At 54.1% G+C, this 14,033-nt stretch overlaps 1 protein-coding gene across 3 annotated transcripts in view; it reads right to left on the reverse strand.

Moving 5' to 3' along the window:
* Positions 1–585: 585 nt before the first annotated feature.
* LRRC4B (leucine rich repeat containing 4B) overlaps positions 586–14,033 on the reverse strand; it is a 39,244-nt gene continuing 25,796 nt past the window's right edge. For all 3 annotated transcript variants that reach the window (XM_032325788.1, XM_032325786.1, XM_032325787.1), the window contains one exon: positions 586–3,074. In XM_032325788.1, the coding sequence (XP_032181679.1) occupies positions 1,227–3,074 (1,848 nt within the window). In that variant the 3' untranslated portion in view covers positions 586–1,226. The remainder of the gene's footprint in view (positions 3,075–14,033) is intronic.

A 14,033-nucleotide genomic window follows, 5' to 3' on the forward strand; every position in this document is an offset into this window, starting at 1 on the left:
GAGTGGAACTGTTTCCCCTAAAGATATGCTGAAGTCCTGACCTCCAGGACCCGTGAATGTGACCTACTATGGAAACAGGGTCTTTGCAGATGATAGAATTAAGATGAGCCCCTGCTGGCGTTGGGTGGGCCCTAATTCCGTATGCCCGGTGTCCTTATAAAAAAGAGGAAATTTGGACAGAGAGATAGAGCATGGGTGGATGGAAGAGGGGAGACTGGACGGTAGCTGAGCGGGAGGAGGCAGGGAAGGATCTTCCCCACAGGCTCCAGAGGGAGCAGGGCCCTGCCGGCACCTTGATTCTAGGAGCTGCCCAGCCCCAACCTGTGGACCACGCTACCCACGCCCCCCCACCCTGGCCCCCGCATGAGTGAGGGTGGGGTGGGGACAAGGGCCTCAGAACATCGGGAGGTGCTGGGTGCCTGAGCCCTGTCTGGGGCTCCTGGGGTCAAGGGTGAGGGGAGAGCCCCCAGAGGAGCTGACACCTGCGACCCTCTGGGCAGGCCTGTGACACTTGACTTTTCCATCCTCATTGCACCCCCGTCCGCATTCATGTTTTCTCTGTCCTCCATGCTTTCATGACCCAAAAAGAAAATTTTTTTTTTTTTACTTTTTCCGTGTTTTTTTTTTTTTAAAGTAATTACAGAGCAGGTAGTCGTTGACGCAAACCTCCCTTCAGTATCAAAAGAGTCTGTGGGCCAGGTGAGGGCTGGGGGTGAAGGGGGCAGGGCAGGGTGTCTGGAGGCTCTGACCGCGCGCGTCTGTCTCTTCAGTTTCGAGGGCGTAGGGGCGGGAGGGGGGACAGGCGTCAAACTGCAAAAAATGAACCGTAAAAGGAAGGTCGTTGGGGATGAGGGGAAAGGACACCCCCCGAAAAGCTCCGCTCTCCCCCGGAAGGCGGATGGCCGGGATGGGTCGGTCGAGAGCTCGAGGAGGAAAAGCGGAGGGTTCCAGCCACTTCTCCGGAATCCCGCAGCCCCTCCCTTCGCCTGGGTTGGGAGGGTGCGGCCAGAACCGCTGGGGGCCCGGTTCCCGGAGCCCCGCCCTGTCCTCGCCCGGGGGTGAGCCACCTGGGGTCCGAACGCGGGCGGGGCTGCGACCCCTCCTTCCCCGACCTTCCCTGCGAGGTCCGGGCGCCAGCGCGGGGGGGGGGGGGCCGGGGCTGCGGGGAGGGTCCTGGTGTGGCCCGAGCCCGGGGGCGGCCCCTCCCACCCCCCCACCAGGCGGCTTCAGATCTGCGTCTCTTGCACGTTCTCCTTGGAGCCACTCTTGAAGAGCAGAGGTTCGTGGATGGAGTTGAGCCCTGGGGGGCCCTTGCCCCCGCAGCCCCCGCCGCTGGGGTTGCCGCTGTAGTGCGCCTTGAAGGCGGCCGCCACGTAGTGGTGGTGGTTGAGGTGGTCTCGCTCCAGGGCGGGCAGGGCCAGGTGGCTGTCCCCACCGACGCCCCCCCCGCCGGCCACGGCGGCGGCGGCGGCCACGGACACGGCCGAGGCGGCAGGCAGCTCGTCCTCCACGTTGATGATCTCCACGGTGCGCGTGGGCCCGTGGTGCTTGTGGAGCTGGTGCTGCTTGCGCAGCTTGTAGAAGGCCACGAGCATCACGGCGGCCATGAACGTGATGGCCACAAAGCAGCCGATGATAATCTTGGTGGTCTTCATGACGTCGTCCAGGTCCTTGAGGGCGTTCTCCGTCACGTCCGTGATGGGCACCGTGAACGCCTTCTCCGTGGGCCGCGAGGAGCGCGGGGCTGGCGCCGTGGTGGATGACGAGGCAGGGCCGGCAGCGTCCCCGGGCCGGCCCCCGCCCCAGACACCGTCCGTCGTGGGTCCCGGCGGCTCCTTCTCCGTCCCCCGCGGCTGCAGGGTCTCCTCTCCCGGCTGCGTCTCCAGGGTCTCCACGGTCACGGTGGTGAAGTAGGTGTAGCCGCCGCTGCCGCCCCCGCCGCCGCCGCCGCCCGGGCCGCCCGGGCCGCCCCCACCGCCAGCACCGCCGGCCGCCACGGGGTCCACGGCCGAGACGTTGAGCGTGGCGGAGGCGGTGGTGTTGCCGGCCGAGTTCGTCACCATGCATGTGTACTGGCCCGTGTCCTGCACGGTGACGTTGGTGAAGTTGAGCGTGCCGTCGTGCAGGACGGAGATGCGCACGCGGTAGGAGCCGTGGGTCATGAGGGTACCGTTGGGCGTCAGCCAGTTGACGGAGGTCATGGAGGTGCCCGTGCGGCACTTGAGCTCGGCTGCCATGCCCTCGGTGACGTTCAGGTCCGTGGGCGGCTCCACGATGACTGGCGCGTAGCAGGTGAAGTGCGACTGGTCCAGCTCGCCGATATAGCGGCCCTTGAGGCCGGCGGGTGCGTGGCAGCGGGCGCAGCACGTTGTGTTGCTGGGCACCGTCTCCTTGAGCCACCAGCTCAGCCAGAGTACGTCGCAGTTGCAGTGCCAGGGGTTATGGTTGAGGTGGACGCGCTCCAGGCGGTGCAGGGGCGTGAAGAGGTCGTGGGGCAGCGACATCAGGTTGTTGTGGGACAGGTTGAGCTCCTCCAGCGACTTGAGGTCGTCGAAGGCGTTGCGCTCGATAGTGGCCACCTGGGCGTGCATGAGCCACAGCTTGCGCAGGCTGGTGAGGCCCTGGAAGGAGCCCGGGCGGATCAGGTCCAGCCGGTTACCTGACAGCTCCAGCTCCTCCAGGCGCACCAGGGCCGTCAGGTTGGGGATGTCCTTGAGGTTGCACATGCCCAGGTTGAGGTAGCGCAGGTTGACCAGGCCCTCGAAGGCCGCCTCCGAGATGTACTCCAGCCGCTTGAGTTCGCCCAGGTCCAGGCGCCGCAGGGACGGCACACGGTTGAAGGCGTACGAGGGGATGCTCTCGATGGGGTTGTTGCGCAGCCAGAGCTCCCGCAGCTTGGACAGGTACTCGAAGGCCTGCGTGGGCACCGTCGTGAGCCGGTTGTCGAACAGCTCCAGCGTGTTGAGGCTGGGCAGCCCGTTGAAGGCGCCCACCTCGATCTTGCGCACCAGGTTCTTGCTCAGCTGCAGGATCTCCAGGTGCCGCAGGTGCTTGAACGTGTCGGTGCGGATCACCTGCGGTGGGGGAGAGGAGACACCCTCAGCGCGGCCCCTGCCGCGGCTAATCACGTTGGAGTCCCTTGCGCCCAGCACACCACGCCCCCCCCGCCCCCACGCAAGTGCAGAGCCGCGCCCCGCCCCCTGGGGCCTGTAACCCCGAAGACTACCTTGAGAAACCCTTTGTTTCTCCCCGAGGCAGATGCAACTCACTTGACGCACGTGACGCACCCCTGGGCGTGCCTCTTCTCGCGTGTTTCCCCCGCAGGAGAGGAGGGCCGTAGTCCTTCTCCGGTTTGCGGCGGGCGCTCACAGACCCTGTGTTCACTGCGGCATAACCAGACGCGACCCGAAGGTCTGTCCGCCGCTCTGGGACCCACACTGTGTGAGCGCTCCGGGGAACACTGTGGCAGCCGAGGAGGAAGCAACTGTCCCTACACACGGCCGCTCTCAGCGGCTGGCGTCCTGTCGAGCTAGAGAAGCCTGACACGAAGGCGCGCCAGGGGTAGGGTCGTGTCCGTCCCGCGTCTGACCTGTGCTAAGCGGTCGTCTTTGAGTGTGGCGGGGTCAGGGGTGGAGGCCAGGCTGGCAAGGGGCACGAGGGAACCTTCTGGGGTGATGGAAAGGTTTTCAGCTGGGGTGGTGGCTGTCTGGATGAGTAAGACTGCCAAAGCTCCCAAACTGTACGGAAAACAGGGGCATTTTGCTATATGTAAATTATACCTCAGGAAAAAAAGATTAAAAACACTCACACCAACAGCTAACAGGCACTGAGCCCCTCTTTGGCAACAGACACCATTCTAAATGCCTTATGGGCAACAACCCATTTAATCCACCAAACTGCCCTATGAGGTAGGTACTTACTCAATATTTGGGACTATGAAGTCCATAAAGCTCCAAAAACCAGAAGATTTTCCCTAACTTTGGCACCAAATGCCATACGGTGGTACAGCCTGATCAGAACTCATGTGAAGCTAATTTAGAGCTTTTTATTGAGCCCACTCATGTGACTGTTAAAACACTTTACTCTGGAAATAGTCCCACACTTGCTAAGAGGTAGAGGTGGGGGGGGGAGTATAAAATATGTGCTGGATGTTAGGGCCTCACCTTTTACCAGCAGATGTCAGAACATCTGGCCTCAAGGATTTCACAGGAGGGATTATGAATTATCTGCATTTTAGCGGGAGGCAGAGAGAGGTGCAGTGACTTGCCCAAGGTCACACAGAAGGAGATGACAGACTTGCTATCCGGCTGAGGTCATCTCAGGGGAATGACCATAGTCTGTGGGGACTCCAGAGACCCCGCTCTTAACCCCTGAGCTTGGCTGCAGCCTCTCCAGGTAGGGCCCGAGGGGCCGCAGGAGGGCCCGAGGGGCCGCTGGGATGGGCATGGGAGGCAGAATCTTACCAGATTTTCCTTAGTAGTCCCAGTGCGGGGTGCACTGAGGTGTGACCGACCATGAATGCGTAACCATTCAGATGGCTTTTCTGAAGGCTAGTTAATGCCCTGGGGAGTGCTTGCGTTATAATATTGGTGGGAGGGAACAGAAAACTCCAGAGTATACACTATGTGGATTTTATTTTCTTTAAAGTTTGAATTTTTACATAATCCCTACACCTAGTGTGGGGCTCGAACTCACAACCTTGAGATCAAGAGTTGCGCGCTCCACTGACTGAGCCAGCCAGGCGCCTGTGACTTTGTAGGATTTTAAAAAAGAAGCTGAGGAATTAGGTGTACTCATATACGCACCAAGAAAAGACCATAAGTACATACTCCAGGCTCTTCTTGGCAGTGAAGTCCAGCTGTCGGGGATTATGGGCAATTTTTTATTTACTTCTTTCTTTTTTTTTTTAAGATTTTACTTATTTATTTGACAGAGATCACAAGTAGGCAGAGAGGCAGGCAGAGAGAGAGGGGGAAGCAGGCTCCCCACTGAGCAGAGAGCCTGATGCCGGACTCGATCCCAGGACCCTGAGATCATGACCTGAGCTGAAGGCAGAGGCTTAACCCACTGAGCAACCCCTATTTACTTATTTCTTTAATGAACCCAAATTACTTTTATCCTAAGTAGAAAAGCATTTTTAAAAGCTTTTTTAGGGGCGACAGGGTGGTTCAGTGGCTAAGCGTCTGACTCTTGATCTTAGCTCAGGTTTTGATCTCAGGGTCGTGAATTCAAGTCCTGTGTTGGGCTCCATGCTGGGCATGGAGCCTACTTAAAAAAAGACAAGTAAAAATTTATTTTTTAAAAAGACTAGCTGAGAGGCACCCAGCTTAAGGAACAATAATATTCCTGACACTGTCATAATCACAGACTAACAACAGCCACCTTACGTCAGGGCTATTCAGCAGAAATACAATGTGAACTACATATTACTTTTATATTTCCTAGAAGCCACATTAAAAAAAAGAAAACCAAAACAGGTGAAATCAATTTTAATAATATATTTAACCCAATATATCTAGAATATTATGATTTCAACGTGTAATCAAGATGAGAACTATGAAGGAACTATTTTATCCTCTTTTTGCAGTCTTTGCACACGTGGTTTACGGCCCGTGTGCTCAGTGGCCCTGTGTGGCCAGTGTGGCCACTGTGTTAAGACAAGAAGGTTACCAGGTGCTTCCTTGCGTCTTGGAGGCTTTGTGAATGCAGCTGCATTTTATCCTCCAGCAGCTTTTTTTTTTTTTTTTTTAAGATTTTATTTATTTGACAGAGGCTGGCAGAGAGAGAGGAAGGGAAGCAGGCTCCCTGCTGAGCAGAGAGCCTGATGCGGGGCTCGATCCCAAGACCCTGGGACCATGACCTGAGCTGAAGGCAGAGGCTTTAACCCACTGAGCCACCCAGGCGCCCCTCCAGCAGCTTTTTGAACTAGGACTGTTAGTGCCTGTTTCCAAAAGGCAAGAATGGAGGCCCACGGAGGTGGCCAGTGGCTGGGACATCAGATGCGCCGTGAAGACAGAGCCCAGTTCTTGTCCCATTCCCCTCTCTCCTGGCTATGGGGCCTGCTGGTTGGACTCTCTGGGCCTCCCATCCAGGGCTGGCTATGAAGGGAGAATGAGAGCCACTTTGGAGGCCACAGTGTGATCACTAGAGAGTGTGCGGCGCGGGGGGGGGGGGGGGGGGGGGGGGGGGGGGGGGGGGGGGGCTCTTGTTGTTGATGTTCGGTAACTTGTGTGCCATTGGGATCAGAGCCTGAGGAGGGTGGCTCTTGGGGCAGAGAACCCCTTACTGCTCCATCTAACTGAAAATCAGAGACGTGAGCCTGACACGCTGGGGCCCAGCAGTCCCCCACCGCCCCTCTGTTCGCTGACTCAGTGTCCCATCCCTTCCTCTTCATCCCATGGCCCAGCCCCACTCAGCCTCCTCCTCTCCCCGCTGGACATCTGGCCCCAGACTCCTGTTTACGCCCACACCCCCGGTTCCTCCAGGAACCCCATTATTCCCAGTGCAGGTTTCTCCCACTCCATACTGATGCAGACCAGGAATGACTCCGACAGTGCCATCCCATAATAAGACCCATCAGGCTCTCTGCTCAGTGGGGAGCCTGCTTCCTCCTCTCTCTCTACCTGCTTCTCTGCCTACTTGTGATCTCTGTCAAATAAATAAAATCTTTTAAAAAAGTAGTATATACTAATTTCAGGAAAAAGTCTTGAGAGGAAAAGAAAAATGAGCCAAAGTACCTCTACTTATATTAACTTATGTTAACAATTTGGTATACATCCTTCTAATCTTTTCTTCCTGCATATAATTCAGGGATATATGTCTTCTTCACCTTTTTTATATTTCACAAAATTTTGGTGATGTGATATTTCCTCCTTGGCCCTGAATTTCCCTTAGTAGTAGTATTACACTGTAGGGGCGATTGGCTGGCTCAGTCAGTAGAGTGTCTGACTCTTTGATCTTGGGGTCATGAGTTTGAGCCCCGTTTTGGGAGTAGAGATTACTTAAATAAAAATGAAACTTGAAAAAATAGTATTACAATGTATTTTCCCATTTCATGATACATGCTTCAAAAACAAATTTCATGGCTATCTAGAATTATTTTCCAGGGTGATACCTCCTTTGGGACATTGAGATGGAATTGCTAGGGTCAATTACTTATTTTCCTTAATACGCTTCTGCCTTCTCTAATTTCCTGCAGTGGCTAACTTTTAGAGTGGGACTAAACCCCAGTAAATGCTATCAGATGAAGGAATCTGGTCTAAAGCTCTCTGTTGGCACCTGCAGGATCTGGGATGGAGGTGGGGGGATTCAGGGGGAGGAGCAGAACACGCTGGCCGGATGGCCTCGAGGAGGGCTGGCCTGGGGTCTCTCCAGGCAACAGGGTGTGTACCCAAGACTGGGGCCGCAGCCCCAGGACCCTGAGAGGCCCTGGGGCCTGGCTCCTGTGGTCCCGTGGGTGGCTGCAGCCTCGGTTCCCTCCTAGGAGGAGCACGGGGGAGACCGGGCTAATCCCATGAGGTGATATCTGACAGTAGCAACAAAAAGCTTCCCTGATCAAATGCATCTGGAGCCGCACAGTCCCTCCTGGAGGCGCCACTGCTGTGAGCTGAAAGTCCGAGAAGTCCTATGGGGAAGGACAGTTTGACTTTGCTCCACTCTGGGTTTCCCAAACATCACAAGCACAGAACCCTCCTCGTAGGGTGCCTTTTATCATCGCCCTGGGAAACGCTGGCAAGGCACAAAGCAGGCCCTCACTCGCTGGCAGGTTCTATTAAAATAATAGTAAGGACAACTGCGCCAGCAGGAGGAGGATCCCATCATCACTAATCACCAGGGGGAAAATGCGGTGGGCTCTTAAAAGGTTAGACTTGAGAGTTTGGACCTAGAAATCCAGAACAAAAGGGTTGCTGGTTCAGGGGCCAGAGACACTCGCCCTCACCTAGTCTCCATGGCACTTAGCTCTGGGGCCTTCCCAGTTCCTGGGGAACCCATTTGCAAGCTGAGCAGGAAAGCATTGTGTGCCCGTCTGCTCCTCCCCCCTTCCAGGGTCCCTGTTCACAGTGCAGCCTCCCAACCCAGTTTCCTGGTGGAAGGCAGGCCTGCAGCCCTCCTTGGCTCCCCAGTGCTCTCAGAGGAAATTCAGCCCTGCTTGGCTGACTTCTGCTCGCCTCTCCCCTCCCCTCTGCACAGCCCCCTGCCCTTGGCAATCCTCACTCTGGTGACATTACAGTCAATAACCACTCCTAGAACTATCTTTGCTTATGCTGCTCTCTTCTCAGGATGTCCTTCCCTTTTTGTCTGCCTGGAAAATTCCTGCTCACTCCCTTGGAGCCAACCCAAATGTCCCTTATTCATTCATTCATCCACTGCTTTTTATTGCATGGGGATAAAGCAGTTCTGAAGGTGCAAATGTGTGTGGGGGGGCACTCATGAAAGGGCATCGTGATGTCGACCTTACAGTTGTCCCTGAGACTCAAGGGAATGGCTGACATTTGCTCAGCACAGGACTTGGCACTGCAGGTGCTCACTGAGACGAGGTGACAAATGCCAGGCTCTGGGCTGGGCATTCGTTTGTCACCTCAGCTGTCCCCCACCAGCCCTGCAAGGCAGACTATTGTCAAGCTTACTTTTCAGAGAGGGAACCGGCTCAGTGCAGTCACACAATGAGGATGCCGCAGACTTGGGGTGTGTACCTGGAGGCCGAGGCTCAATGAGGTCCAGTGACTCAGTAGGGAATCCCACCGTGCCCACTGGAAAGTACACAGCTGGGATTCCAGCCCACATCTTCCTGGTCCTCTGGATGGAGAGACCACAACTACCGTATGTCCGTATGTCCTTAAGGTGCTTGCTGGCAGAGGCTGCTCCTGCTCTGTGAGCTTTGTCTCAGAAGTGATGGGAAGGGCATGTGTGAAGGGAGATGAGGGGCATTTCCAAGGGGGGTGGGGTCCCTCCAATCACTTTACTAATGTACTTGAGAGCTAAGCAGGACGGGGGTGTTGCTGCAAAGGGAAGCCTGGTTTTATTGAAGATGTGCTGTTGGGTTGCTTTAAATAGTGAGGGCTTTTATTTTTACCAGGATTCCAGTCAGTTCTCCCTCCTCTGCAGGATGCCTGGGGAACAGCCTAGTGGGGAGTTGCTGGGTCTGGGTTTGAATTCTGGCTTCGCTGCTGACCAGCTGTGTGGCCTGTGGCGAGTGTCCTAATATCTCTGAGCCCACTTTCCTCACAGATACTGCAGGATCACCGTGAGACTTGGACAAGCATGCAGAAATATATATATTTAAAAATTTTGATTCAGCTCATAGTGATCATGACCATTTGTCCAAGTCTGGGCATCCAGTTTCTTCCTCAGCATCTTTCTTCTACATTGGCTAACATGTCATTCAGACACCACCACATCCTTGCTCAGTCCTCCCATGGCTCCCTATCACTCTCAGCCTGGGGTCAAAGGCCCTGTAGGACTGACTGTCCCAGTGCCTCTCCTCTACTCCAGCCATAGGGAGATGTGTGAGTTCCACACGCTTGCTGTGCTGTGCCCAACATCTCTGCCTTTGCATAGGCTATGCCCTCTGCCTGGGATGCCATCCTCATCCTTGTTCTCTGAGAAATTTCAGTTGCCTTCCCCCAGTAAGCCCCCTGTGTTTCCCTGATCACTAATGTGTCATGCACATTCTCTTACCATACTGGCTTAATGCATCTTTCTCCTTGGCTAGGCTTTGAGTCTTTATGAATGGACACCATCTGGATGGTTTCCACATTCCCTGTCCCCTAGTTCCTGGCCACCTTCAGCCAAGTGTGTTGAGTGAATGGGCCAGAATGGACAAGGGTCTGATTTGGAGAGCACCCCAGTTGTGTTAGTCGGTGTGCGCCTGCACACCTTTTGGCCTGGGTGACAATGCCAAAGTGTTGAAACCCTCAGTGATAGAACTGGTTCCAACTAACTGTTTGTTTTTGTTTTTGTTTTTTTGTTAACATTTGCCATCTTAATTGTTTTCATCCATACTGACCTGCTGTCTTAGGTGTGTCTTTTGGATTTCGTTTTTAATATAGTCTTAAAAATCTGTCTTTTAACTGGAAGTTTAGTCCACTTACATTTATTATAATTACAAGTATGTTGGGAATTATTCTGTTATTTTGTGCTTTTTCTTTGCCTGACTTTTTGCAGCCTATTCTTTCTCTTCCCTGTCATCTTTTTCATTGATTTCCTTATTCCATTTCCCTTATCTACTATTTTATAATTTTTAATAAAATATTTTATTTGAGAGTGAGCAAGTGAGAGAGAGCACAAGCAGGGGGAATGGCAGGCAGAGGGAGAAGCAGATTCCATGCTGAGCCCAAGGTAGGGCTCCTGGGATCATGACCTGAGCCGATGCAGACAGTTAACTGACTAAGGCACCCAGGCATTCCTCTAGTTTAGAATTTATGTATTTTCCTTTTCTCTTCTTTTAGTGGTCACCCCTAAAATTTAACATGCATACCTGAAGACCACTGTTGGCCAGTTCCTCTCCTCTCCTCCCAAACAGTACAAGGCTGATCCATCACTACTTTGAAATAGTGTCATCCTGGGCAGGTTCCCAATGAGGCAGAAGGGCAAAGCCATTACTTGCTAGTGACTGTTGTGTACCAGCCCCTGTACTAAATGCTCCAAGGTGGTGATCTTAGTTCTTGTGGAAGGTTGTTGGCCACATGTCTCTGTCTCCCCTCATATTTGATAGTTTACTGCAGAGAGGAAAAGTTAATCTGCCTTCAGTCTCATAGCTCTGAAGTAGTAGAACCAAGACTTGAAGTCTGCTTCTCCTCAGTCTGAATAAATATGAAGTCTCTGTCGTGTCCACCCACCCTGAGCCAAGAGGGCTGGGCTCTCTGTTGTTTTTGATGTATTCTTTGAGCTGTGGTGCCTGTTCATGATTCAGCCATTACCCACGTGTTGATTTGCTCATTTGACAGATAGTCTTTGAGTGTCTGCTATGTGTCAAGTATCTTGCTGGGCTCTGGGGATCCAGCTGTGGACAAGAAAGATACAGCCCTGACTTCCCAGAGCCTGACCTCAAGTGGGGAGGACACTAAACATAATAATTATGCAAATGATCATTTGAGTGGCCATGGTGTAAACAGCTCACAGGTGCTGCCCTGCCTGCAGAGGGAGAGGCAGGTGTGGGCCGCTCCAGGGCACAGTTTGACATCCCCCCAACCCCAGCAGATAATCTTAAACCCGGGCACTCTTGTGACCACTGGCCCAGAGGAGGATGGACGCAGTGGGGACTGGTTCTTGGAGAGGGCAATTCCCCTGGTCCTCCTGGCCTGATGCTGGGCCTGGAAGGACACTGATGTTCTGTGATGTTGCAGAGGAGGTAGTCCTCGGGTCTCGCTTCTGACAGGCACCACCTAATAGCCAAGTACCCATAGCCCCTCACTCCTTCAGCTGAGTCCTTCTCCACATGGGCCTGACTCTGTGCTTAGTGACAAGGGTATGGATGCCAGTTAGGCAAGGGAGGGTGATCCATTGACAACCACTCCCAACCCTGAGGGGGAGCCTCTCCTCTCCTGTCATCCTGGAAGTTGGCCTGTTCTTTAGGGGACTTTCCGCTTCAGCTATGGTAGGTAAACATAACTAACACTGATAAGCCCCACTGCATTCTGTTGGGGTTTTTAAGAAAATAAACCATCAAGAAATCCTTTATTAAAAATTTAACTGTGGTAGGAAATGATTAAGTGAATTGTTCACCTTAACGCTATGAAGATAGATTGTTTTTCTACATTTTGAATGTATGAACTGATAACAAAGTTTAGTAGCTAACTGTCTTTTCTTGTGAGTGTTAGTTCTTTGCATGCACAATTTAAAAAACATTGTAGTTTTTCTGTACCAAGTGCTTTTGTGATGACTTCTTGTAGTTCCTCCTTCCCTGCGGCAGGGGCCTTGTGCCTCTCTTTTCAATTGGGATCCCCTTGAGGGAATCTGGCAAGCTTGGGTGCTCCTGCACTGAGCCACGTGGGCCTAGACTCAGCCTCTTGGGACCTCAGTGTCCTCCTCCGTAACATGGGCACAGGGGTCCTGAGGACTAGGTGAGAACAAGCCTGCATCACAGTAACCCAGCACAGCCCAGGGGTATGGTGGCCATTTAGAACACAGCATCTCCTCCTTCAGTGAAATCCATAATTGTTTCTGTCAACCTTACACCTTTGCTGCCCCAAAATAAGTTCTAAACCTGCTAGAAGTTTCCAGGTCATGCTGGCATTGAGCTCTACCGGCAGGTGCCCAGAGGCTCTGTGCTCCACCTTCCAGGAACCATGCTGGGTGAGGGTGGCTGGAGCCAACCTCTCCAGCCCCCATAGGCTGGCCTTCCACTGCTGCACAAGCGGTGGGTGGGGAAGGGCTCTGGCCAGAGCTCAGTGGCCCCCACTATCAACCCAAGAGGAGAGAGCCCGAACTGCTCTCTTCCTTAGTACCCCGGGCAGACTTAGACTTGTTTTATGCCTGCCCCAGCCCTGCCGACCCTTTTTGTTGGCACACCGCTGGAGTCCTGATGGCTGACCATTTACTACCTCTACGACTGGGGGTCAAGTTTAGGCCTGCTCCCCCATCTGTGCAACGGGGATTATAAAATCTACTTCCTAGGATTGGTGAGAGGATGAAATGCCTTTTTACACATTAGGAGCTTAGTGCCTGAGAGCTCCTGTCACTTTCCTTCTCCTCCTCCTCCTCCTCCACACTTGGGCTCATGCTCTCCCCTCCTGGAACACCATCCCAGCCTCTGCACCTGCTCAGGGCCCTAGTCACCCAAGGCTCTCTTAAAAAAAAAAAAAGAAAAAGCCTTCTTGCTAAGGCCTCCTAGACGTCCTTGCCCCGTGCGTGCCTCTTCCTCTCAGATGCTGGCCCCATTCACACAAGAGTATGTCCACTCACCCCGGCCTATTCCCCTCTCCCCTGCCCTCCCGTCATCTCCTCCCATTCATCCATGTAGGAGGCCTCCTGGGCCAAGCCCTGCCCTGTTGGTGGAGTCTGGCCTGTTCCCCACCTCTGCATCCCTACCCCCAGCCCGGACAGGCATGTGAGCCTGGGTGCAGATAATGCCTGGGGAGGGGAGGTAAGATCTATATCAGGAGCTAAGTGCACCCCAGCTTTGCCTAAGGCAGTGAGTGGGGGGGTTAAGAGAAGGCTGGGGGGTGGTCAAACACCTCCTTCCCAGGGAGGCTCCCTGCCTCTGCCCGCCCCCCACTCTTTGCTCAGCTCCCACCTCCATCAGGAGCACATAGCACAGGTCCCCTTCACTGCACCTACAGCAGAGCCTGGCACACAGTAGTTGCTCAATAAAGGAATGAGGGACATGAACAAGGGGCCGCAGACTGACAAGCCAGGGCCAGGCAGACACAGGAGGGGCAGACCATGCAGGGAGAGGGACTCATGGTCTCAGGGTAGCTTGCAGCGTGGAGCCTGCTTCCGTGTGGGGGAGGAGATTCCCTTCATGGTGTCATAGTTCTGAGGATTACACTAAATATCTGGAACCCACGAGGAAGGGAACTTGGCTGTGGCCCTTCAAGGTCAAGGTCTGTTTCCCCCCAGGCTGGAAGGGCAGGGCTGGGCAGTGTCTGGGCCCCACAGAGGGCGGCCCCGAGTGTGGTGTGGCTGGGACAGGGACAGGCCAGCCTGTGAAGGGTCTTTGCGGCAAAGGGAGCACGGGCCAGTTTAGAGTCCAGGGATAATGCAGTGACCCTGACTGCGGACGGGAGGCCTGGAAGAAGCTGGGGTGAGTGTCCTGATGTGCAAGGATAAGGCCAGAGCTGGGGCTGGCTGTGTGGACAGAGCCAGGACTCTAATACTCTGTTGTGATTGTATCACCAAGGATACAGAGAGTCCAGATCACTGTGAATTAAGCAACGTCTGGAATAGTGTTGAAAAAGTCCAGCTCTCCAGCTAGACTGCCTGGGCTAAGTCCCAGTTCCTCTCCAAACTGTGGTCTCCGGCACAATGGCCTTCCTCTCCTACACCACAGTCCCCCCAGCCTATGAAATGGTGTAAGAACAGGACTTACAGGG

Source organism: Mustela erminea, chromosome 19, assembly GCF_009829155.1.
Source record: "Mustela erminea isolate mMusErm1 chromosome 19, mMusErm1.Pri, whole genome shotgun sequence".
Taxonomy (NCBI): domain Eukaryota; kingdom Metazoa; phylum Chordata; class Mammalia; order Carnivora; family Mustelidae; genus Mustela; species Mustela erminea.